Source organism: Macaca nemestrina, chromosome 4 (assembly GCF_043159975.1).
Source record: "Macaca nemestrina isolate mMacNem1 chromosome 4, mMacNem.hap1, whole genome shotgun sequence".
NCBI classification, from domain to species: Eukaryota; Metazoa; Chordata; class Mammalia; order Primates; family Cercopithecidae; genus Macaca; species Macaca nemestrina.
In genome coordinates, this window is record NC_092128.1 from 29,824,720 (window position 1) to 29,850,524 (window position 25,805).

Here is a 25,805-nt window from a genome sequence, read left to right on the forward strand (position 1 = left end):
TTCCAATTCTCTGGTTGAAGATTTTGTGTTTTGAGTAACTCCCCTGGAGATGCTGATGCTACTGGTCTGAAGACCACACTTTGAGAACCACTGCTCTAACACTTTCTCCAAGTGTGAGTAAAGCAGCCCTGATTCTCTTGACTCTTCTTAATCAACCATTCTATCCTATCATGGCTATAACAATGGAGGCACGTTCACAGGCAGAAAAGTAAAGGTTATTTGAAAGGTCAGAGAATACAATGAAGTGATCCTTTCTTTTCTTTCTTTTTTTTTTTTTTGAGATGGAAGTATCCCTCTTGTCTCCCAGGCTGGAGTGCAATGGTGCCATCTCGGCTCACTGCAACCTCCACCTATCGGGGTTCAAGTGATTCTCCTGCCTCAGCCTCCTGAATAGCTGGGATTACAGAAGCACACCACCACGCCCGGTTAATTTTTTTGTACTTTTTAGTAGAGATGGGGTTTCACCATATTGGCCAGGCTGGTCTCAAACTCCTGACCTCAGGTGATCCGTCCACCTCGGCCCTCCAAAGTGCTTCAATTACAGGCATGAGCCACTGTGCCCAGCCGAGGTGATCTTTCTTCACACCCAAAACAGGGTCTAAAGATAAATGGGTCTAATTCTGATTTCCATAACCTAAGGCTTTTAAGAAGAGATAGGTAACATATTAAGAAAAACAGGACTCATGGAGAGGATAGAAGATCTATTTATCCTAAAGAGGTTCAGGCCAAGAGAAACCAACCAATTCCTTTTCAAGTACATAAATACTACAAAGGATGTATCTGTGTCTCTACTTCCTAAGGTCTGTCATCATTTCTAAAATGGGGATAATCATTTCTACTTTGCTTATCTAAAATGTATGCTGAGATAATAAGATAATGTGAGAGGGTTTTGAAAACTACATATTGATATACGAGTCTAAAATATTAATATTTCTATTCTTTCAAATTAAATGTTCTTAACCTATATTCCATGGATGTCTAGAACCTCCTACAACAGTATGCAAAATTTTGTATTTTTAATATCCTGGGGAGAGAGCCCATAGTTTTCATCAGTTTTTCAAATGGCTTTCTGTTTTAGGCACCAATCCTGACCTAGCGTTATAGTCAAGCTACCTCTACCACCATTTATCAGATACTTTGGAGGTTTTTGTCTCTACTTCCAAGTAGATATGGTTCAGATATTCCTCAAAACACTTCTCTCTTCCAAGCCAAATCAGTGGCTTGAACTAACTCTTTACCTATGAAAAGGATTACTTCTAGCCACAAGATTATCGGGCAGCAAGCTGGCTGGGTACTCAAGAAAGTCAATCAACCAGATTTCCTATGGAAAAGTACAGAGAGCTGGAGTGGGAGGAGGAGGAAATATTAAAATGTAGAAACATAGAAAAAGTTATTGCTGATCTCCATGCATGTTAGTCGAGGTTAGTACCAGAAGGGATTAAAGATCTCTTAGGAGAAGTAAAACACATTAATAAAGACAATCTTTAAAAGGATGTGTTCCCCAACCTTTCAGCAGTAAAGCTGTCTGAACAAGGCTAAGAAAATCTTTCACATGAAAACAGCTGAGGAGCAGAGGCGCCAGGAGAATTTTTCCAGTGATTGGTGGAACGTAACCTTGAAAGTCTACCTTGTCAGTTCTTGAGATTGGGGTTCTTCAGGCTTCATCTTGGCTTATTTCCCTGCTGGGAATCAGAGATGTGAGTACTGTCAGCTGTTATATGTAGTGTGAGTCCTATTCTCTGAGGGATATGAAGTCCCTTTTTGCTGGTGATTTTTAATAAAAGGGAGATGTTGTAATATACCTTCTCTGCTAAATTTTTCTCCTGAAAGAAGATTTGAGAGGCTTCTCATATTTCTTTTGGTGGCAGGGATAGTTTCAGTGGAAATTTCATTACACTAATATGTAAATGGGAACATGAGTAAGACACTTGTCAAAACTTTAACTTGAAACTTTGGCCCAACATGGGAGCTGGAGCAAGGGTTTTTTTCTTAGGGATTAAAAGACACTTTAACATTTCACAAGCAAGGTTTGGAAATCTATAGGCAATACACTGGAGGGTGCTCAGAGGTTAGCTTTCTTGGCTAAGTGGCTATCAGTAGCAGCCTAAATGAAGTACTTTCAGACCAAGTCAGGAGTCAATGACTTACGTGGTATCTGAAAGAAAGCCTCAAAAGTCTTTACTAAGGAAAAGCTAGCAAATGAGACAATCGTGTTATTGAAGACTAGCCCCTCCCTATTTCTTTTTATTGCTGTTCAAAATACTGAGCAAAGGTATTTTCCTGCTATTTAAGAGACGGAGTGGCCAAGAAATTCCTGAGAGTAATACTTTATTAAAACAGAGCAGAGCTGTGCTTTTCTAAATTATTATTTTGTTTGTTTGTTTGTTTTGAGACGGAGTCTGGCTCTGTCGCCCAGGCTGGAGTGAGATGATAGGATTTCGGCTCACTGCAAGCTCCGCCTCCCGGGTTCACGCCATTCTCCTGCCTCAGCCTCCCGAGTAGCTGGGACTACAGGCACTCGCCACCATGCCCCACTAATTTTTTGTATTTTTAGTAGAGACAGGGTTTCACCGTGTTCGCCAGGATGGTCTCAATCTCCTGCCCTTGTGATCTGTCCACCTCAGATTACAGGCGTAAGCCACTGCGCCTGGCCACAAATGTTTTTATTTATTTATTTATTTATTTATTTATTTATTTATTTATTACCAACCAAGACACAGCACTACAGAGCTGTGTTTTCTTAAAGAGTGTTTTCTAAAAGTTGGGAAGCCTTAGATCATATCCCTTATGCAGTGGTCACACCAACTCCTTTAGGGCAGTTTTCCCTTTCACATAAGTAGAAAGAAGGTAAATAGGGTGAAAGTTCAGTAGGAGCTGCTACTGAACTTTAAGGGGATGTGCTAAGCTTGTAAGACGGTGAGGACTATGACAGAGAAATAAGAATTACTGTAAAACTTTGATTGATTCTGAGTTGGCACACTAATGTTCAGTAGAATTCTTCTGTAATATTCCTTTATAGAAATACTAAAGTTTGATACCTTAACGTGGCCCTTCCCCTAAGAAAACCAAATTTCTTTTTCCCCCCTTCTTGTTATTAGTGAGTAGCAAGAAATTCAAAAAAACTTAACCTAATCAGAAGTATTAAATAAATCCTTCCATTAATTCTAAAACACTACATTACTTGGAATAAGCTTGTAGATGGATAGGTTTTCTTTCCACAAAATGTTTTAAAATTGAACACAAGGCTGGGCATGGTGGCTCACACCTGTAATCCCAGCACTTTGGGAGGCCAAGTTGAGTGGATCACCTAAGGTCAGGAGTTCAAGGCCAGCCTGGCCAACATGGTGAAACCCCGTCTCCACCAAAAATACAAAAATTACCCTGTGTGGTGGTGCACACCTGTAATCCCTGCTACTCATGAGGCTGAGGCAGGAGAATCACTTGAACCCAGGAAGCGGAGGCTGCAGTGAGCTGAGATCCCGCCACTGTACTCCAGCCTGGACAACAAAGCCAGACTCCATCTCAAAAAAAAAAAAAAAAAAAAAAAAACCTGAACATAATGTTCTGAAACAACATTAAGAACAGCAATAACCTCCCCCAAAACAATAAACAATAGTTGTAACAATGAGTTGAAATGTAATTTCCTCAGCGGGGCCTTTGTTAGGCCTACTATATATTCTATCTCATTATCAATAGTTATTTCTTCAAATCCATAATTCTGTAAACACTAAAAAGAACCTGAAATATGTTTTAGAGAGTCTAACTAGTTTTCCATAGTGGGGAAACACAAACCTGTAAACATAAACCTGTATAGGTTGTAAGAAATCAGGCTAAATCTAGAAGAAACTATTTAGAAACATAAGGATGGTTATTGTTTTTAAATTAAAAGTTGAAATTCAATCCAATATAATAGGTTTATATGCTAGTTCTTATGAACAAATAAGTCCTTATTATCATTATAGTAAAACTACTGATCAGGCAAATATGGTAGTCTGAAGAACTGTACCAAGAGGGCTACAGTTCCTGCCTTAGAGAAATATATATATAAAGGATAGCTGGGGGGAAAATAGGAAAATGTTGTGACTGAAGGGAAAAATACAGGCAGGGAGGGGAGAAATGTTTGAAATCTTCTCAGACTTGAGAGAGCACCATTTCTGTAAGTTCTGTTTTTGTTTTTTTCTCATCATTGTTCTTTTTCTTTACCCCCAGAGAAATAAATGAAGCATCAGGTTGAAAACAGAAGTGCAAAACAGTCACAGGAAACACAACCCATACATCATACCAGCAGCCGGAGGAAAGCCCCCGCCCACCAGAGACAACCAGGCAACAAGCTGGGGCCACGCAACTCTCATACCTTTCCCAGCTTCGCAGATAATTAAGAAACAGCGGTGACCTAGGAACTAATCAGAACTTACAGTAATAACTTTTTCTAACCACGGATCTTGGTAGGAGCTTCTTACAGGTGATCCTTGTCACCCGGCAAAAATAGTTGCCTCTCATTATCAAGAAACAGAAGGAGAAACAAAACGACCAGAGAACTCACCATCCACTCAGGCATGTGAAAAGCTGAGGTGCCCTCATTACCGTCCCACTTCTCCATAGTGCAGGCTTGGGTAAGATACGTCCTGAAGCAAAAGGGAAAGCTGGTTTGGAAATACCGGGGTTATCTGAGTGCCCCAAAGCAGACCCAACCCTAGTGAGATTCAGTTCACAGTGGCTAGAGAAGCTGCATCCCTTTTCACAGCAGCCCCCGATTCAAATCAAGAGCATTAGTCAACTGCCTGACAACCCCTTACTGGCCGGCTTCAAAGCCTCTGTTTCTGATTTCAGAATCAGGGCTGATGCAAAGTGCCGCACCCAGGCACTGTGCCTCTCTTCTCACAGGGCACTCACTGTTTAATACTACCCAAACACTACCCGCACCTCCCCAGTGGGGACTTTCTGCAGCATTAGTTGGACTTCCTTCTTTCCCTGTGTGTGAGGCACTTAGGAATTCTCTCCCACCCTTCAGGACACGTCACTGGAGGTGCGGATACCAAGATCAATAAAGACTGAGGTAAGGAAGGCACTCCCATTTCTCAAGAGTTGCTTGATTTGGATCAGTAAACAGGCGTTTCCTTGAAATCAAGAGCTCCTAGGGCTTTCAAGTTTAAACAGCTATGCAGAAGCTCCCCATCTGCTCACACCAGGGGTCTGGCAGCAAAATGTCACATATCTCAAGTTAGTGTCTTATTGCATGGGAAGTTCGGATGGAGCCTAGGAAGATCTTTTTCAAAATCAGAACTTCTTAGAAGCTCTAAGAAAGTTCTGGGACGACAGCTCCCTCTGCTGGCTCCCTGTGCTACATACACGAAGGCCTCAGGGCTCTCAGCTACAGAGACACAGGTGCTGATTGCAAAGTGGCTTCACTGAGGCTAGTCAGGAGCCCCCACAGTGTAGGTTTAGAGGACAGCCAGGGTTTCCAACCAAGACTAGTGCTGCCTCAAAGTCCCTAACCAACGCTGGATTTTACACACAGGTCTGGTTTCAGGAAGAAACAGGATGCCAGTGCAGTAGCCCTGTACACTATCACCTTAAAGGACCTCCGAAGTTGTTTCTGCTTTATGTCTCCATACCAACTGCCTCCTTGCTGCACACTTCAGAAGTTTGGAAATAAGACATAACTAGAAAAAAGGTAAGCTAGCCTATCTCACCTGCTTAGTTCATTCCTAGAGTATATTATCCAGTAAGAGTACCACAGGTTTCAGGCATGAAGGAAGTCTAACAAGATATGCCTGCTTTGGTCCCTTTAAGGACCAGGACTCTTTTTTTTTTTTTTTTTTGAGTCGGAGTCTCACTCTGTCGCCCGGGCTGGAGTACAGTGGCCGGATCTCAGCTTACTGCAAGCTCCGCCTCCCGGGTTTACGTCATTCTCCTGCCTCAGCCTCCCGAGTAGCTGGGACTACAGGCACCCGCCACCTCGCCCAGCTAGTTTTTTGTATTTTTTTAGTAGAGACGGGGTTTCACTGTGTTAGCCAGGATGGTCTCGATCTCCTGGCCTCGTGATCCGCCCGTCTCGGAGGACCAGGACTCTTTACAGTGTTAATTCCCATTGAAGAGGATAGTTTCTCCACAGCTAACAGTGACAATATTATAATTATGATTATAGGTTCTGTGAAAGGAAAACATCTTGGGCCCCCAAAATCACTAAGCCAAAGGGAAAAGTCAAGCTGGAACTGCTTAGGGCAAACCTGCCTCCGATTCTATTCAAAATCGCCCCTCTGCTCACTGAGATAAATGCACATCTGATTGCCTCCTTTGAAGAGGCTAATCAGAAACTCAAAAGAATGCAACCATTTGTCTCTTATCTGCCCATGACCTGGAAGCCCCCTCCCTGCTTCCAGATGTCTTGCCTTTCCAGACTGAACCAGTGTTCATCATACATATGTTGATTGATGTCTCCTGTCCCCCTAAAATGTATAAAACCAAACTGTGCTCTGACCACCTTGGGCACATGTCATTGGGACCTCCTGAGGCTGTGTCTTGAGTGCATATCCTCTAACCTTGGCAAAATAAGCTTTCTAAATTAACAGAGACCTGTCTCAGATGTTCGGAGTTCACAGTTCATTTCCCTGTAGGGCCTTCACTAGTTAAGAGGATGGTCCTTTGGATTTGGAATGGAGGGGAGGAAGGTAATATCTACAGAAGAGGTACTGTAAGATGCCAGAGAGGGCGGAATTCAAATGAATGGCCAGAGGTTTGACTGGAGAGAAAGGCAGGTGAAAACGGGGACTGTTGAACCAGGGTGCATTCAGAGGTATCAAGGGATCACAGGGAGGGTGGAGAGCAGGTGAAATAAGAACAGCAGGGGTAGACGTAAAGGAAGCTGTGGTCTTAGAGGAGCTATGGAGTGAGGCGATTTGAGCGATGTCAGGACAGAGGGTGATGAGATGCAGGGAAGATAAGGCCCACTGAAGTCAGAGTGTCAACTCTGATAAAGTCTTAGCTCCTAGCAACCTCTAGTTATTGTCCTCTGGTCTTCTTTTTAACCCAGAGAACTTCTTAAAATGAGAAGTCACATCTGTTGCCTAAATTGCCAATGGTGTATTTCATCTGTGCTTTTTTTTTTTGAGACGGAGTCTCGCTCTGTCGCCCAGGCTGGAGTGCAGTGGCCAGATCTCAGCTCACTGCAAGCTCTGCCTCCTGGGTTTACACCATTCTCCTGCCTCAGCCTCCCGTAGCTGGGACTACAGGCGCCCACCACCTCGCCGGGCTAGTTTTTTTGTATTTTTTAGTAGAGACGGGGTTTCACCGTGTTAGCCAGGATGGTCTCGATCTCCTGACCTCGTGATCCGCCCATCTCGGCCTCCCAAAGTGCTGGGATTACAGGCTTGAGCCACTGCGCCCGGCCCCATCTGTGCTTTAAACGCAACACGTCTACAATCAAAATTACTGCTCCATCTTTCTCACTCCCCTCCAAACAACACTTCTCCTCACTTTTCTATTTGTGTTTGTGATGCCACTGTCCTCAGGCAACCATATATGAAACCTCAGGCACCTTTGATTTTCCCCTTTTCCTTAGTCCCCAGAACAATCAGTTGGATATTATTTCTGCGCCCTCCTCCACCAAACCTTTCATCTATCCCTTTCTGTTCATTTTCACTCCTCTTAACCCTCTACAAATCCTTTCCCAGAAGACTATCCACTTCATATATATATACACACATATATATGTGTATATATGTGTGTGTATGTATATAATGTGTATTTTTATTCTATCCTCCAGGTAGACTGTATTATCTGCTACTTCTTGAATGTAAACACTACAGTATGGTGACCATGAACAGTGGTTTTGGAATCAGAGTTAGGTTAGAATCCTGCCTCTGCCACTTATTTGACCTCTCTATATAACTCCAATTTCCAATTTGTATGGTGGAAATAATAACAGTCACCTACCTAACAGGACTGATGAAAGGATTTTAAAAGGGTACATACTCTAAGGCGTTAATGGTAGCTCTTAATTATGTTGTTATTATGCTGTGTTCTTTCCCACCTCAATACCTTTGCTCGTGTCATTTTCTCAAATCGAAATGCATTCGTTTCTGCCTTCACTTCCATCATCTTCACTTTTTCAAATGTTTAAAGGAATGATACTTCTACCATGAAACCTGACCTTAAAAAAGGAATCTCCCCTTCATCTAATATTGTTCTTTGGCTATATCACTATTCTCACCATTCCTCAAATTATAGTTCCTATGTATGTGTGTTACCCCTTGTTAGTCTCCATGCTCTTCAGCGGCTTAGCCTACTTTGATTTGCCTACAATACCTGGGATATAGTAGGTGCTTAGCAAATCACCAAATTTAAAATTTCTGTATGCTGTACATATACTTTATTATACTTTGGGGGCAACTTGCATACTCTATTCAATATGTTTATGTCCATTTTATAGAAGAAGGAACACTGTTTTATATTTATAGGGGCTTAGTTATACTACTGACTATAGCTATATGACTTACTTGACGATAAGTCCTTAGTAGGGTTTTAGTCCTTAATTATACTATCTCTTCAGGAACATATAATCCACTTTCCATTGCTTGATCTGCACCCATTGTAATCCATTTTGATCTGCATTATAATGAAAGTTTTGGAACAAATTAAGGCCAAAGGTCTATTTTATGGCTAGAGTGAAGCCCAACCCTTAGAATATTTCAGTGATAAGAAAATTACTAGATCATATTGATAGTGTAGGTTAGTGTGGTAATAATAACAATAATTTAAAAAGTAAAGGTAAAAGAAGCTGGGCGCAGTGGCTCACGCCTGTAATCCCAGCACTTTGGGAGGCCGAGGCGGGCAGATCGCCTAAAGTCAGGAGATCGAGACCAGCCTGGTCAACGTGGTGAAACCCCGTCTCTACTAAAAACACAAAAATTAGCCAGGTACAGTGTCCCGCGCCTAAAATCCCAGTCACTCAGGAGGCTGAGGCAGGAGAATCACTTGAACTTGGGAGGAAGAGGTTACAGTGAGCCGAGATCGTGCCACTGCACTCCAGCCTGGGTGACAGAGTGAGACTCCATCTCAAAAATAAAACAATTTTTTAAAGTTAAAAAAAAAGTTTTTTAAATTAATATTCTATTAATTTTTCTATTAATTTTTAAAAAGAGAAAAAAATTAATATTCTATTCTATTCTATTCTAACATAACAGGGTCTCACTGTGTCACCCAGGCTGAGGTGCAGTGATATGATCATTGCTTGACTTCCTAGGCTCAAGTGATCCTGCCACCTCAATCTCCCAAGTAGCTGAGACTACAGGTGTGCAACACCACACCTGGCAAATTTTTAAATTTTTTGTAGAGATAGGGGTCTCACTATGTTTCCCAGGCTTGTCTTGAACTCCCAGGAGTTCATCTCAAGTGATCCTCCCGCCTTGGCCTCCCAAAGTGCTGGGATTACAGAAATGAGCTACCGTGCCCAGCCTATTTTCTCTATGTAATGATTTATTAAATAAATAGAAGATGACGACCTTCATGGTAGTGTTAAACCATAGAAGAAAATGACTTTTAGAGAAACAAGATTAAAAATAAAAGAATAGGCCAGGCATGGCAGCTCATGCCTGTAATCCCAGCCTCGGAGGCCGAGGCGGGTGGATCACCTAAGGCCAGGAGTTTGAGAACAGCCTGGCCAACACGGTGAAACCTGTCTCTACTAAAAATACAAAAATTAGCTGGGCGTGGTGGCGGGTGTCTGTAATCCCAGCTACTCAGGAGGCTGAGGCAGGGAGAATTGCTTGAACCCGGGAGGCAGAGGTTGCGGTGAGTGGACATTGTGCCACTGCTCTCCAGCCTGGGCAACACAGCAAAGACTCCATCTCCAATAAATAAATAAAAGAATAAACACAAGTAAAATATATCACTTTGGCAGGCTAAACTAAGTGTTGTTTTTAGTTATGACTTTTTTTGTTTCCTTACTGTAGGTTTTAACTAAAATAGACTATTTGAACACTGCAACCTCACTACATCTTTCTGCAACAATTCTGAAATGGAAATAAAATAGTAGCTATTACATTTGAGAACTGAAGGCCTATTAACTGACAAGGACTGTGTAAGGCATAAGGAATAGGTATAAGTACTAGTTATAAATTTGTTTCCAATATAATTCCACTTTACCATAATGTGCCTTAGAAGACACACCTATAGCCAGGGCAGGAGTGAGACCACTGCATATGATTATATTACCCTTAACATGTAGGTGAGGAATTGGCAACTTCAAAAGAAAAGTTATGCAAACTGTATCAGCTCCTGCAGCTCTCTGTTGTAGTCAAATTCATAGAGACAGAAGGTAGAGCAGTGGTTACCAGGGGCTGGAGGGAAGGGAGAATCAGGAATTGTTGTTTAATGGGTATAGAGTCGCAGTTTGAGATAATGAAAAAGTTTTGGAGATGGATGGTGGTGATGGTTGCACAACAATGTGAATGCACTTAATGCCACTGAACTATTTACTTAAAAATGGTTAAAGTGGTAAATCTTATGTACATTTACCACAAATTTTTTTAAGTGGTTGTATTGGTAATGGTAGTGGTGGTGGTAAGATATAGATGAAAACCACAATGTGACACCATTATCTAGAAAGGCTAAAATGACAGAGACCGAAGGATGTGAAGCAACTGGAATACTGATATCTTGCTGGTAGGAATATAAACTAGAACAAGTATTTTGGAAAATTGTTTGACATTATCTAGCTGAACATATGCATACCCCATAACCTAGCAGTTCCACACCTAGATATATATCCAGGAGAAATATTTTCATATGGGTACCGAAAGACATACAAGAATGATCATAGCAACGTTAATTTTTATAGTCCCCAAGCTGAAAACAACCAAAAAGTCCATAAACAGAAAAAATGGATTCAATAAATTGTGGCCGTTCATGCAATGGGATACTTTCCCACAATACAAATAAAACTTCTAGTAAGTGCAACAAACTTGGACAATTCTTAAAAATACATTAAGTAGAAAAAAAAGACACTTAAGAATAAATATTTTATGATTATACTGGTTTCAAAAATAGGCAGAACTGATCAGTGGTGATAAGAGTCAGGACAGAGATTACCTTTGGGGAGGAGTGAGGGTAACAACTGATAGGCCACCTATGAGAAGGCTCTAGGGTACTGGGAATGTTCTAGTTTCTTGTCTGTGTAGTGGTTGCATAGGTTTGTTAACTTTTGAAATTTTATCAAGCTGTAACTTTTTTATTTGTGTACTTTTGTAACTAAGTTATGCTTCAATAAAAAGTTTATTTTAAAAAAGAATATAGCGAGAGTACACATTCTACATTCATTTAATGGCGTTATGTTTCATTATTTAACCCCCACCTCCAGGTCAGTGATAAAACTGAGGGCCCGGAATGCAAATTCCTTCCCACTCTTATTCTTGTTGTTTTGAAGTTTAAAAACAAGTTTTCAACTTTTTTACTAAAGCTGTTTCCCTTTGACAACAGCTTTAGCTAGAGGTGCTAACTATGCAGCAAACTGAACCTTGACCTAAGTGGAGCTCTAATTAGCTGGGACAGGGAAATTGAGAATTTAAGTCCATACTCCATTCCTGGATTCTATAGGTCTTAACAGGGAGTAGAGAAGGTAGCTTGGTGACTGCTTTAGAATACTGTAATCTTTGAATTACTTGTTTATTTGAGAAACACTGGATTAGTCAGTGGCAAGGAGGTACATTTAGTTTATACTAAGCATAATTTTGTTATAGTGATGTTTCTATTTATAGTTTTGTTAATTTTTACTCATACCCTGTTATCTTTTCCTTCCTTTTACTCTTCAGGTACCTGTTCTATATTTAATTCATTTTAGGCTTTGCCCTGAGCTAGCTAGCTATTCTTTTTTTTTTTTTGAGAAGGAGTTTTGCTCTTGTTGCCCAGGTTGGAGTGCAATAGCATGATCTTGGCTCACCGCAACCTCTGCCTCCTGGGTTCAAGTGATTCTCCTGCCTCAGCCTTCCTGAGTAGCTGGGATTACAGGCATGTACCACCATGCTTGGCTAATTTTATATTTTTAGTAGAGACGGAGTTTCTCTATTTTGGTCAGGCTGGTCTTGAACTCCCGACCTCAGGTGATCTGCCCACTTCCCAAAGTGCTGGGATTATAGGCAAGAGCCACCACGCCCAGTCACTATTCTTTAAATCATATATTCATCTAGCACATATTCATGGGTTGTTTACTGTGTTAGGGACTTGGAATACAAAAATAAGACATATAACTTCTGTCCTTAGATTGCCTGTAGTACTAGTGTGGAAAGAGACAAATGATCAATTATAGTATCAATGCTGACATGTACTGTGATACAGATCAGTCTGGAGATTATTCAGTAATTCGTGTAATTGATTCTTAACCTAGACCAGGAACTAGAAATGTCTATTGAAGGAAATTACAGCTAATCTATAAATTTTGAAAGACGTGTGTGTGTGTGTCTGTGTGTGCATGCATGTGCCTATGTGTGCTTTCGTTTAGAGTGGGAAGGTAAGGGAATGTAGAGAGCCAAGGCTCCAGAGATATGCAGAGGCCAAGTCATGAAAGGTCTTGTACATCATCATGCTAAGGAGTTTGGATTTTATTTTGAGGACAGTAAGGAGTAACTGGGGTGATATAAACAAGGAAGTGATATCGCATGTATAAATGGAATTATCTAGGTAGACTTTTACTTCTCAAAGTGGTGTCCCAGCCGTACTGTCATCATCTGAGAGCTGTTCAAAATGTAGAATTTTGGGACCTACTCCAGACTTTCTAAATCAGAATGGGCATTTTAACAAGATCTTCATATGATTTATATGCACATTCAAATTTGAAAAGCACTGATTTAGACAGATCATGATGATGGTCAGGCTTTATACAGCTGGTCTGAAGAAGATACGACAGATTGCAAGAGATACTACGGAGTACATGTTCTTCCCTCTATTTGGAATACTCTTCTCAATTCCCCTCCAACACATACCAGGTAACTCCTGCTTATCCTTTACCTTTCTCCTTAAATGGAGCTTCTCTGATGCCACAGCCCCAATACACATAATTGGTGCCCTTGCCATATAATCCCATGTGCTTATATTATCATTTCTCACACTTTTATGTACTTATTTAATTGCCTCTTTCCTTGTACTGTAAGCACCACAAAGACAAAGGTCATATTTCTGTGGTACTTGGCACACGGTAGGCACCCAATAAATATTTGTGATTTGATTAAATGAATAAATTCATCATGTATAAGAATAAAAAATGGATTTAAACAAATGAATTCATCACGTATAAGAGGAGAAAATGGATTTGGGTATGTTGGAGAGAAGGATGTACATGCTATAATTGTTAACAATAATAGTTATTTTATATATGTGTGTGTGTTTATTTATTTATTTTTGGACACCCGGTCTTCTTCTATCTCTCAGACAGAGTGCAGTGGCATGATCATAGATCACTATAACTTCAAACTCCTGGGCTCAATCCTCCCATCTCAGCCTCCCCGGTAGCCAGGACTACAGGCGCACACATAGGCGCACACTACTATGGCGCATACATAGGCGCACACTACTATGTCGGGCTAATTTTTTTTTTTTAAGAGATGGGGTTTTGCTATGTTGCTCAGACTGAATAATAGTAAATTTTACATAGCACTAATAAGTTCCAGGTAGTAAGTGCTTTATCCATATTAATTTATTTGATTATCCCAGTAATCCTATAGGATACTCAATATCCCTATTTTACAGATGAGAAAACTGAAGCACAAAAAGGATAAGTAATTTGCCTAAGGTTATGTTATTGTAAGAAGTGAGATTCAAACCAGGCAGTTGAGTACTGCTCTGCTGTATCTATTTTTGGACAAAATAGCTTCCTGGTGCTTAGTGTTTTATATGTATTAGTTATTTAATCTTTATAAAAACAATGTGTAGAAGATACTATTATTCTGATTTACAGACAAAGAAACAAAGGTTCAAAAAGGTTGTGTAGCCTGAGGATACACAGCTAGTAAGTGATGAAACTGGCCTTCAAACCCAAGTCTATTCAACTTTAGAAGCCTATAGTCTTTACCTGTAATGATGATGCTTCCATGCTGAGTCAAAAAAATACCTGTGAGGTATGAATTTTAGATTACTGAGGAACTGAGAAGTAAGATACCTAACATCATTTAGGTTGTGAGATAGGGAGAAGGGCTCAACAATGCCAGTGTCTGTGGTAGCACTGGCATTTTGAGTTTGAAGGAGTAAGGGAGATTTAAGGTCCAGCAATTCCAGTCAGTCTCATACTTGACCACATTGAGCTTTGAACTCAGGTGGTTAGGAACTTTAGCCTCCATAATAAACTGAAACTTAAGTGACTAAGGAATAGTTATTGGTTTTTTTGTTTTGTTTTGGTCTCAGAGAAACCAAATGGATTGGAAATATTCAATGTCAGAACTGGAAGGAACCAGTTCTAACCATCCATAGTTCACTCTTCCTTACCTCCTCTCCTTTTATGATAAGGAGACTGAAGAAGGGTAATTAGGTGATTTGCCAAAGTCCAATAAAACAAAGCCAGGAAAAGAAGACAGGGTCACATTCTTGTATTCCTTGCCCTATGCCTTATCTCTAGGTTCCAGATTCATCACCTTTTGATTAAAACTGTTCTGCCATTGTAGTAACATCTTTACTGCCTGGTTGTGTTTTAGCTTTGAGCTCTGAAAAGATTAACTTTTTGTCCCTTCCTCTTTGGCCCTAAGCACACACTCACTGACTTCAGATCATCCGGCAGGCCGTATGCCCTCATGCCCTCATTGATGATGATACTATCGAGTCATCACTTGTGGGAATACAACTGGCACAGAGGATTTTGAGCTGTTTTTGGAGTTAAGCTTCTTCTGAGCTGTTCACATACTTGGTCAATTTTTCTAACTCTTATAGGTGGAACCATACAATCTATCTGTCCTTTTGTGACTGACATTTCACTTAGCATAATGTTCTCAAGGATCCTCCATGTCGTAGCATATGTCAGAATTTCATTCCTTTTTAAAGCTGAATAATATTCCATTTTATGTCTATACCACATTTTGTTTATCCATTCATCTGTCGATGGACATTTGTGTCGTTTCCAGCTTTTGGCTATTGTGAACAGTGCTGGTATCAACAGTGATGTGCAAATATCTATTTGAGGCCCCGCTTTCAATTCTTTTTTTTTCTTTTCTTTTCTTTTTTTTTTTTGAGACAGAGTCTTGCTCTGTCGCCCCAGGCTGGAGTGCTGTGGCACGATCTCGGCTCACCTCAAGCTCAGCCTCCCAGGTTCACGCCATTCTCCTGCCTCAGCCTCCCAAGTAGCTGGGACTACAGGCGCCCGCCACAATGCTCAGCTAATTTTTTGTATTTTTAGTAGAGACGGGGTTTCACCATGTTAGCCAGGATGGTCTTGATCTCCTGACCTCGTGATCCACCTGCCTCGGCCTCCCAAAGTGCTGGGATTACAGGCGTGAGCCATTGCGCCTGGCCCACCAAGCACATTTTTATATGCTTATTGGCTATTTGGATATCCTCTTATGTGAAGAGTCTTTTAAGTCTTTTGCCTGTTTTTCTATTGGGTTGTCAGTCTTACCTTTACTGATTTGTATGAGTTATTTATATATTCTGATTTTAGTTCTTTGCAGTTATAAATCTTGCAAACAACTTCTCTCCCTTTGTGGCTTGCTTTCCCACTCTTACTAATAAAAAACATTTTCTTTTGAAATAATTTTAAGACTTAGAAACACCTTGTAAAAATAGTACAGAGAGTTTCCATATGTACTTCACCTAGCCTCCTCTAAGGTTAACTTCTTGTAAAATCACAGCAATTATCAAAACTAAGACATTCACATTGGTGCAATACTATTACCTAATAATACTGTTAACTATTAACTAAACTGAAGGCTTTAGTTGGATTTCACCAGTTTTTCCACTAAAATCCCTTTTCAGTTCCAGTATCCCATCCAGGATCCCACATTGCTTTTGGCTGTCCTCCTTGGTATCCTCCAATCTGTGATAGCTTCTCAGTCTTTCCTTGTCTTTCATGACTGTGAAAATACAAATGACTGAATCCCGAAATAACACTATGCATTGATTTAAAAAACTAGCAAACCTATGTTTGTTATCTATTCATCTCTTTCGATTTTTAGTAGAGTATAGGTACCAGCCTTTATATATTAAAAGACAACAATTTTTAAAATCAGCTAATTCAATTTCTCATTTCAAGGATAAAGAAGCCAAGACCTAGAGAAATGAAATACCTTGCCAAGAGTCTTACAGTACTCTTTTTTTCCGTGGATTTTATGTGGAAGGTGATACTCTTCTTCTCTGTGACTTTTGACAAACTTTTGGAGTATCTTAAAGGCCTTAAGTATTCAGAGACCCTCCCTTCTTAATCAACATGAACTAAGGATCTCTGTTTCCATTGGGAGATCAACAGGGCCTACACAGTTCCTAAATTGTTGGTCTGGGTTTTCTCATTTTTCTGGAATGAGGATATATTGCTCTTATATTGAGAAGAAAAAAGAAGTATGTGGTAGACAAAATAATGCCCCTCATCAAAGTTGCCTATGTCCTAATACTTCTTTCCTTTGTAATGGAAGGGAAAAAAGGAATAGACACAGGCAGCTTTATAAATTTGGTTATAATAAGATGAAGGAATTAACATCTAGAGGTTCTCCTGCACACACAATGAATTATGAGATGACATCAATTATAGGGAGTAGGGTGGAAAGGCTGTAGGAGAATTGAGGAACATGAAGAGACAATGGTTTATACTAATTTAAAAATAGATAACTAGCAGCCACTGACAGTTTCTAAGTAGGACAGTAATATCTCTGCAGAATGTGATAAAATATGCTTAAGGAAGATAGTTTATTACAGTGTAACTCTTACATTCAAGGGAAAATATGGCTGAAAGAAATGAGAGCAACTTTAAGGTCAACCTTGAAAATGGTTAAAGTCTGGATTTTCAGATTATCACTATATGAATGAAAAAGAGGGAACAAACTTGAGAAATCATATAAAGGAAGAATTAGCAGGATCTAGACAAAGATTTGAATGCCGAGTTGAAGGAGAGGAAAGTTCCTATAATATATATGTGAGTAGCCACTTTCAACATAACACATTCAAATTTCATGTATCCAGCAATTTATATCATTACCTTTTTTACATTTGTGATAAAAACCACTATGATTATTTCTCTCTACCTGGTACTTTTCTGCCAGAAAGTTCTGACTGCTTTCCAAAATACTTTACCTTTTAACCTTTCCCCATTGAAGTCAAATAGGGAATATTCCAATTAGTTCCAAAGCAAATCAATCAAACTTAACCATAATTAGCAAGCAGATCTTTTTACATCCAAGGGTAAAATACTGTCTACTTAAGAGGCAAAAATTGTCCTAGAATACAAACCTTAAGGGAGACCTGTCCTCCAAATAACAACTAATTCTCTAGCAGCCAATTTCTGGAAGTTGTGTTGATTAATGAGCTAATATCTGTGAAATACTTTAAGGTCCTCCGAAATAAATATATAAAATACATTGATTCTTATTATTTGAGGTAGTTACATTCTATAAAGTTGCCGTGAACACTAAATTTGCCAACACTGAACCATTGCTCCTAGGAAAAATATAGGGTTAGGTGCATGCGATTCTCAGCATTTGTGTCAATAGATGATCCTGTTTTATGTGTATTTCTGTTTAAAGACATCTTATTTAATATATTTTTGATACCTTATCATTGAACCCAGAGCCAACAGCACTATAACTCATGTCTGAACTAAGCTGATCTAACACACATTTTCTCAGTAAGACACATCACAGCCTTTTTGGGCTTGAGAACACTAGACAACACTTTACCATGACACCTGGGGACCATTTTACCCAGTGCAATCAATAAAACAAAGTACAAAAATTCAAAAATATATGGCACTAAACAGATTACGAACAGGAGACTTGTTTACAGTATGAGGGGTGAAACAGGAAGGCAGACCATTGTCATGTTTGACCTCAGCTCTGTAGGTCTTCTTGAAGGTTTGTATTCCAGGACAATTTTTGCTTCTTAATGCATGTCAGGTGACACAAATTTTTCACCATTCTGTGCATGTCTATGACCCCAAAAGGATCAGGGGTATTCATTTGGGGTTACAAATAAATTTTACTGACTAGGCAAATTTGCAAATATGGAATCTGAAAATAATGAGGATTGACTGTGCTGCTGTGTTCACTCACTCTGGATGATTCCAAGGCAAATTTCCTCGAATATTAAAGGTCATGAGCCAATTCTTTCCTACAGGAGCTACAAATCCCTTCTGTGAGGTCCATAAATCACTTCAACTTTGCTTCTAAGTGCAGTTCTCTGCAAGGTAAAGATTCTCTAGTCAAAATCTTCTGCCAAGTCTAGCAGTGACAGAGAAAGTGGAAGGGAATTCAATCTATCTTCTTAATGCAATGCTGACACTGTAGTGTTAACCAGAGTCTATGTTCGGTTGCAAGAGCACGTCTTACTCAATGTCATCCACAGTGAAGACCTGCAAGGGACCATAAATAGGCAGACTACCATTACCAAATGGTCATGCCTACGCCTGGACTGTTCTGCTGCTGAAAACAACCCAGATACACAGACAGGTCAATACAACCTAGTAATCCTGTTACATTTCCTTACTCAGCCCTTTCTTCTTGTCTTCATACCAGCTGTCATAATGTTCTATACTTTTCTTAAATGTCCAGCTATAACATCCCTTACTCGCAGTATATTACTTCTACTCTTATTTTACAGAAAAAACTAAAATCATTAAATGGAAACAATTTATTTTCTAACTTCTTGATGATACTCAAACCTATAAACTTCCCCACATCCATCTTCTCCTATCTCCCTCCTGTTTTAATGGAAGATTCTCTCTTCTCATCAAAATCTATCCTTACACCAGTGCTCTGGATCAAATTCTTTTTTCACCTTCTTGGGGACTGCCTTCAATGCCAAACTCCTTGGCTTTCTAAACTTACTACAGTATATCCACAACTCTTCACCTTCCATTCAGTCCTCAATCTATTATGGTCTGTCTTGTCCTGCCAATCCACAGAAATTATTCATGCCATGGTTACTATGTCCTCGTTGCTATACCTATTGGATACTTTTCAGGATTCTGACATAGTTATTAATATTTCTTCCTTGAAAGACTCTCTTCCTTTGGCTTTTCTGATATTATACTCATATTTCCTTTGATCTCCAAGATATCTTCATTCTCAGTTTCCTCTGGGCTTCTTTTTTTGGTCCCTCAAATGTGGGAAATCTTGAAGATTCTATTTTAGTCTCTGTGTCCTCTTCCATCAAATCTTCCTCTTACCTGTATCCATGGCTTCATTTACTATTAATGTACAGGTAATTTCTAAAACTCTGTATCTATTAATAACATCTCCCTCTGAGCTTAAGTTCTAGACCGTGGCCTACTCGATGGCATCACTCTATAATATTCCTATAGGCACCTCCATCTTAACACATCTAAAGTTATTTGCTGATTTTTATCTAATAAGCGAGACAGATTAAAAAATTAAGTAAATAGATGAAATAATTAAATTTATGTTAAGTGTTATACAGGAAATGACCAAGAGGCTAAATAAGGTATAAAAGGAAGAAACTACCTTAGACAGAATAATCAAGAAAGGCAGTTTTAAGGTGATAACATTTGAACTAGGACCAAAGGGATGAGAGAAAGCTTGCTATATGAAAGAAAGAAAATAGTAATTGCAAAACCCCTGATGTAAGAAAGAACTTGGCATGTTTAAGGAATAGAAAGATGACTTGTGTGGCTGGAATTTAGTGAATGAAAGGGAGAATGAGGTTGTAAAGAATGTAAAGAATGGCCGGGCCTGGTGGCTCACCCCTGTAATCCTAGCACTTTGGGAGGCCGAGGCAGGCGGATCACATAAGGTGAGGAGTTCGAGACCAGCCTGGCCAACACAGTGAAACCCCGTCTCTACTAAAAATATACAAAAATTAGCCAGGTGTGGTGGCAGGCACCTGTAATCCCAGCTACCCAGGAGGCTGAGGCAGGAGAATCGCTTGAACTCGGGAGGCAGAGGTTGCAGTGAGCCGAGATCACATCATTGCACCCCAGCCTGGGCAACAAGAGAGAAACTCCGTCTCAAAAAAAAAAAAAAAAAAAAAGAATGAGGAGGTAAAGGCCTAAACATGAAAGGCCTTATAAGCTAAGGAATTTGAATTTTATTCTATGTATAACGGGTATTATTAAAGGATTTTAAGCAATGGAGTGACATGAAACAATTTCTATTTACATCTGCTGCTGTGTGGAAAATGGATTAGAGACAGGCAAGAAGGGAAGACCAATCAGAAACCTGATGCAGTAGATCAATGCAGGATGATGGTAACCTGGAAAAGGCTGATAGCAAAGGTGGAGAAAAGCAGGCAGAGCTGAGGTAATCTTGACAGCAGAACTCACAAGACTTGCTAACGGATTGGAAGTAGGAGGTGAGGAAAAAGAAATAATGACTTCAATTCTAGTCTGAACAACTGGGTTGGAGGTGATTTACTAAGATGAGAAAAATTGGGGCAGGGTTAAAGAGAGAAAGTTTTGTGGGAGAAATAAAAAATTCCATTGTAGACGTGTTAAATTTAGAATATGAAACATTTATGTGGACACAGTATCTATATAGATAGGTAGACGTGAGAGTCTGGAGCTCAAATACGAGGTCTACATTGGGGACAGCTTGACTGGAAGCTGTCAAGCTCACGGTGGTGGGTTTGGGTTTTCCAAAATTCTAATTTTCACTTGAAAGCTTGAATTTTATCACTGACAACAAATACTGTCAATTTCCTTGAGACAGGCTCACTTCGTTCATTTTCAAGAAAATATCTGCCAGATGCCCAAACCTGAATAACCATGGTCTCTCTGTCAAGTAAAAGCAATATATGATTAAAAAAAGGAGGCTAGCGCACTTTGTAACTCAAACAATCAGGAATGTTTTCCCTCAAGACAAACATTATATTTCAGCATGCGGCCAAAGTACTTTATGTGTACTTCCCATTTCCTTAAAAACAATTATACTCCGGGATTGATATTCAATAAAACTAATCATTTTAATGGCTTCATCAAAAACATTCTAAGCGAAACTGGAAAAAAGATGTTATCTGCAAGTGCACACCAATGACAAATACAATGATAACTAATGGTTATTAATTACTTACCTATCATTGCTTATGTAACATTAGTGCAAAATGTCAACACAATAGAAAAGGCAAACACCTTAGTATTACTATGAAAACAGCTCTGACCTCACAGACCCTGAAAAAGAATATCAGGGACTCCTGGGAGTCCATGGACCACATTTGGAGAACCACTGCTTTAACAGGTGCTGGGAGACCACTGCGAAGTCTGGTGATTAACAAAAGCTTTGTGGAGAAAGAGGACATGAATGTTTTTTTACCTGCAAAGGGGTGCCTCAGAATGTCTTCTCTTCAGAAACGTCTTCTGATAAAGTTTGCAAGACCCAATCTTCCATAGCCTCTACCATTGCCAATGGGGATTTCCTTTCACCTTCCCCTTTGACTCAGGGGCTTTTGAGGTCAAAAGCATTTTCATAATACTACTAAAATGTCATTTGTCTTTTTCACTTTTCATTCTCTCATGAGTGTAGAGTGGGGTTTTCCAGGGGCTATATGTGTGATGATGTCATCAGGCTGAATAAATGGAACGTGTGCTTGTATATTTTTGTGTTTTCTAAAGTTTTCCAAGGAGATTGGTTACAGTATAAATAAAAGTGTTTTTGGCTTATTATTTCTACCATGTTCCTGCTGGTATCCCCAGCTATACCTACTATAATCTCTGTAACTTCACTATCATCCAATAAATTGTTATTTTTTAAATCCAAAAGTGTTCCTTATGCCTATGTGGAAACACCAAAAATAAGTATATATTTTTGACTTGTTTTAAAATAAAATTCAAAACTTTTTTCAACTTTCATAAATTTAAAATTGTTATTTAAAACTGCTATTTTAGAATTTAATAATATTCTAGAATAAAATAAAAGTTATGCTATTTCTAATACTTAAAGATGAATTGTTTGCTTTTAAAAAAGAAATTAGGCCAGGGCCGGGTGCAGTGGCTCATGCCTGTAATGCCAGCACTTTGGGAGGCCCAGGAGGGTGGATTACCTGAGGTCAGAAATTCAAGACCACCTGGTCAACGTGGTGAAACCCCGTCTCTACTAAATATACAAAAATTAGCCAGGCATGTGGCGGGAGCCTGTAATCCCAGCTACTTGGGAGGCTGAGGCAGGAGAATCACTTGAACCTGGGAGACAAAGGTTGCAGTGAGCTGAGAGCCTGAGTAACAGAGCAAAACTCCATCTCTAAAAGATAACGGAAAAAAAATGGAGGAGCCTGGGTGCAATGGCTCACACCTGTAATCCTAGCACTTTGGGAAGTTGAGGCAGGAGGATCACAAGGTCAGGAGTTCGAGACCAGCCTGGCCAACATAGTGAAACCTTGTCTCTACTAAAAATACAAAAATTAGTCAGGTGTGGTGGCACGCACCTGTAGTCTCAGCTACTCGAGAGGCTGAGGTGAGAGAATCCCTTGAACCCGGGAGGCAGAGGTTGCAGTGAGCCGAGACCACGCCATTGCATTCCAGCCTCAGTGACAAAAGTGAGACTCCATCTTAAAAAAAAAAAGACTACTGGCCGGGCGCGGTGGCTCAAGCCTGTAATCCCAGCACTTTGGGAGGCCGAGGCGGGTGGATCACGAGGTCAGGAGATCGAGACTATCCTGGCTAACATGGTGAAACCCCGTCTCTACTAAAAATACAAAAAACTAGCCGGGCGTGGTGGCGGGCGCCTGTAGTCTCAGCTACTTGGGAGGCTGAGGCGGGAGAATGGCGTGAACCCGGGAGGCGGAGCTTGCAGTGAGCCAAGATCACGCCACTGCACTCCAGCCTGGGTGACAGAGCGAGACTCCGTCTCAAAAAAAAAAAAAAAAAAAAAAAAAAAGACTACATTTATTGAATGCTTTCTACATTCCGAATACTACCTTGTTTTGGCATGTATTATCTCATTTAATCCTTATAATAATGCTATACAGTAGGTGCTTTTATTATCACCATTTCACAACTGAGGAAATAAGTATGGACAGGATAAGTGATTGACCCAAGATCAGAGCTCATAAGACACAGCTAAGACCTGAATCCAGGTACCTCTGTATGCTTCATCTGAAATGCCCTTATCTTCATATGCTTGTTGAATATATTAACCCTGAACTGCCTTGTAGGTCAAGAATCCCATCTTCTATAAAACCTTTTGAAGCAAGAGTCAAAAATGACCACAGTATAAATTTGGAACAAATGTTTCTGAGTAATTGAGTTGTGCAATAATATGAATAACCAAATGTATATCTGAGTTAAAGTATGCAGATTGATTTTTCATAAATAAGAACTATGATCTGGACTTTAATCAAGTAACAGATAATGATCAATATTGATAGAGGCATTTTTTTATTAGTGTAGAACTACAACTCACTGGTTCTACTGTTCTCCCCTTTTCCTAAAACAAAGCAGAGAAAAGACCTTGAGATGGGAGAGGTTTTATAGAGATGTCAACAGGGCCACTAGGGCATCTTACATAGCTCTATCTCATTAGTAAGGTAGCTTTATTGCTAGTATGAAAATAAACCATGGCTGTTCCATATGGAATCAGGTTGGCATATGCTTTTTTTTTTTTTTTTTTTTTGAAACACAGTCTTGCATTGTTGCCCAGGATGGAATGCAACGGTGCCATCTCAGCTCACTACAACCTCCACTTCCCGGATTCAAGCGATTCTCCTGCCTTACTCAGCCTCCTGAGTAGCTGGGATTACAGGCATGTGCCACCACGCCTGGCTAATTTTTGTGGTTTGTTTTTTTTTTTTGGTAGAGATGGGGTTTCACCATAATGGCCAGGCTAGTCTTGCACTCCTGACCTCAGGTGATTTTCTCACCTCAGCCTACCAAAGTGCTGGAATTACAGGCATGAGCCACCGTGCCCGGCCTGGCATATGCTCTCATATTTGTATATACAAACCTCCAATTTTATCTCTTAGTCAAGATTTAGGTCTCTACCTAAAGATTATTCTTAGCATAAGGGTTTTTCTTGGTTTATGACAGTATTTCTAATTTTTAAAGCCCATACATAGTAAACCTAGATAGAATCAAAACATTTTCAAGATGAAGGGAGCCTTTGAATTTGTCCAGATCAATCACTTCTTTTTACAGTTAAGAAGTTGAGACCTAGAAAGTTTAAATTACTTGCCCAGACATGATATATTTAGAAAAGATAAAAGTTATGAGGAAAAAAAGTCAGCCAGAGGCTCTTCCTAGCTATAAAGAGAAAATGATCTGACAGCAGAGTATTTTCAGGTGGAAAGAAACATAAAATAGCAAAACAGTTTAGGTTAGTATGTTTTAACTTTTTAGGGCCATGAGACCTTCCCTTCCTTAGAAAATCTGATTAAAGTTACAGACCTTCTTCTCTAGAATCTAGAAAGTCTGGAATAAGCATATGCTTACACAAAATTTGGTATACAATTTCAAAGGTTCATTGATCCATTCAGGTTAACAATCCTTGGCCTAGGTGAAGAAAATAAATCCTGCAAACCCTCCAAACAGCAATTATGGAACTGGAGGGGCAGGGACAGAAACAAAGGCTAATAAGTATCATATTTAGTAAGTATTATATACTTAACTAGATGCCAGGCAATGCATTAGATCATATACATGACTCATTTAATCCTCGTGACAATCCTATAAGATAGGTTATTAAAATCTGAATTTTATTTCTTCATTTGTTTTTAACTATGGCACAAAGTTCAAGAGATATAAAAAGTATATGGTGGGCCGGGCGCGGTGGCTCAAGCCTGTAATCCTAGCACTTTGGGAGGCCCAGACGGGCGGATCACGAGGTCAGGAGATTGAGACCATCCTGGCTAACACGGTGAAACCCCGTCTCTACTAAAAAATATATATAAAAAAAAAACTAGCCGGGCGAAGTGGCGGGCGCCTGTAGTCCCAGCTACTCGGGAGGCTGAGGCAGGAGCATGGCGTGAACCCGGGAGGTGGAGCTTGCAGTGAGCCGAGATCCATCCACTGCACTCCAGCCTGGGCGACAGAGCAAGACTCTGTCTCAAAAAAAAAAAAAAGTATATGGTGAAAAGTCTCTACCCTTTTCCTTCAGCACCTGAATATCCTCTCTAGAGAGAAATCTTACTTGTACATTCTTCTACAGACATTCTTTTCATAAAAGCATGTATGTGCGTGTGTGTGTTGGGGGGGGGTATTGTTTCTTTTTCTACACAGATGGCAGCATATCATACATATAGTTCTGCATCCAGTTTTCCCCCTCAACATTATCTTGAAGACTTTCACTATCAGTATACAGAGTTGCCTTACTCTTCTTAACTTCTGCACATTGTTCTGTTTTATAGATATACCAATATTTATTTAACCAGTTCCTGCCAATGGACATTTAGATTGCTCCTACCTTGTTCTATTTGTTTATCACCATGATATAATGCTGTAGTGAATATCCTTCTACATGTGAATGTAATGCATTCTACATATGAATGTATAATGCTGTAGTGAATATTCTACGTGTGTGAGAATATCTGTAGGATAAATTTCCAGACGTATCTTTCATCCAGACATATGCTTTTTTGTATACGTGGTAACTGAAGATCCTTCTCCCATATTTTCAGAAATTGTTTTGGAATCCACAAGGGAAGGAGGTCCTGGTACCCAAAGTAGATTGATACTGTAATACCTA

At 39.8% G+C, this 25,805-nt stretch overlaps 1 protein-coding gene across 8 annotated transcripts in view; it reads right to left on the reverse strand.

The window, feature by feature from the left end:
* Nucleotides 1–25,805, reverse strand: part of LOC105471408 (adenosylhomocysteinase like 2) — a 212,411-nt gene that overhangs the window by 59,587 nt on the left and 127,019 nt on the right. For 2 of the 8 annotated variants that reach the window (XM_071094519.1, XM_071094518.1), the window contains exon 3: nt 4,544–4,625. The exons of 3 other annotated variants lie outside the window; for them this stretch is intronic. In XM_071094519.1, coding sequence (XP_070950620.1) covers nt 4,544–4,600 — 57 coding nt within the window. In that variant the 5' untranslated portion in view covers nt 4,601–4,625. 3 more of the 8 variants (XM_071094520.1, XM_011723900.3, XM_011723901.2) reach the window with 3 other exon arrangements.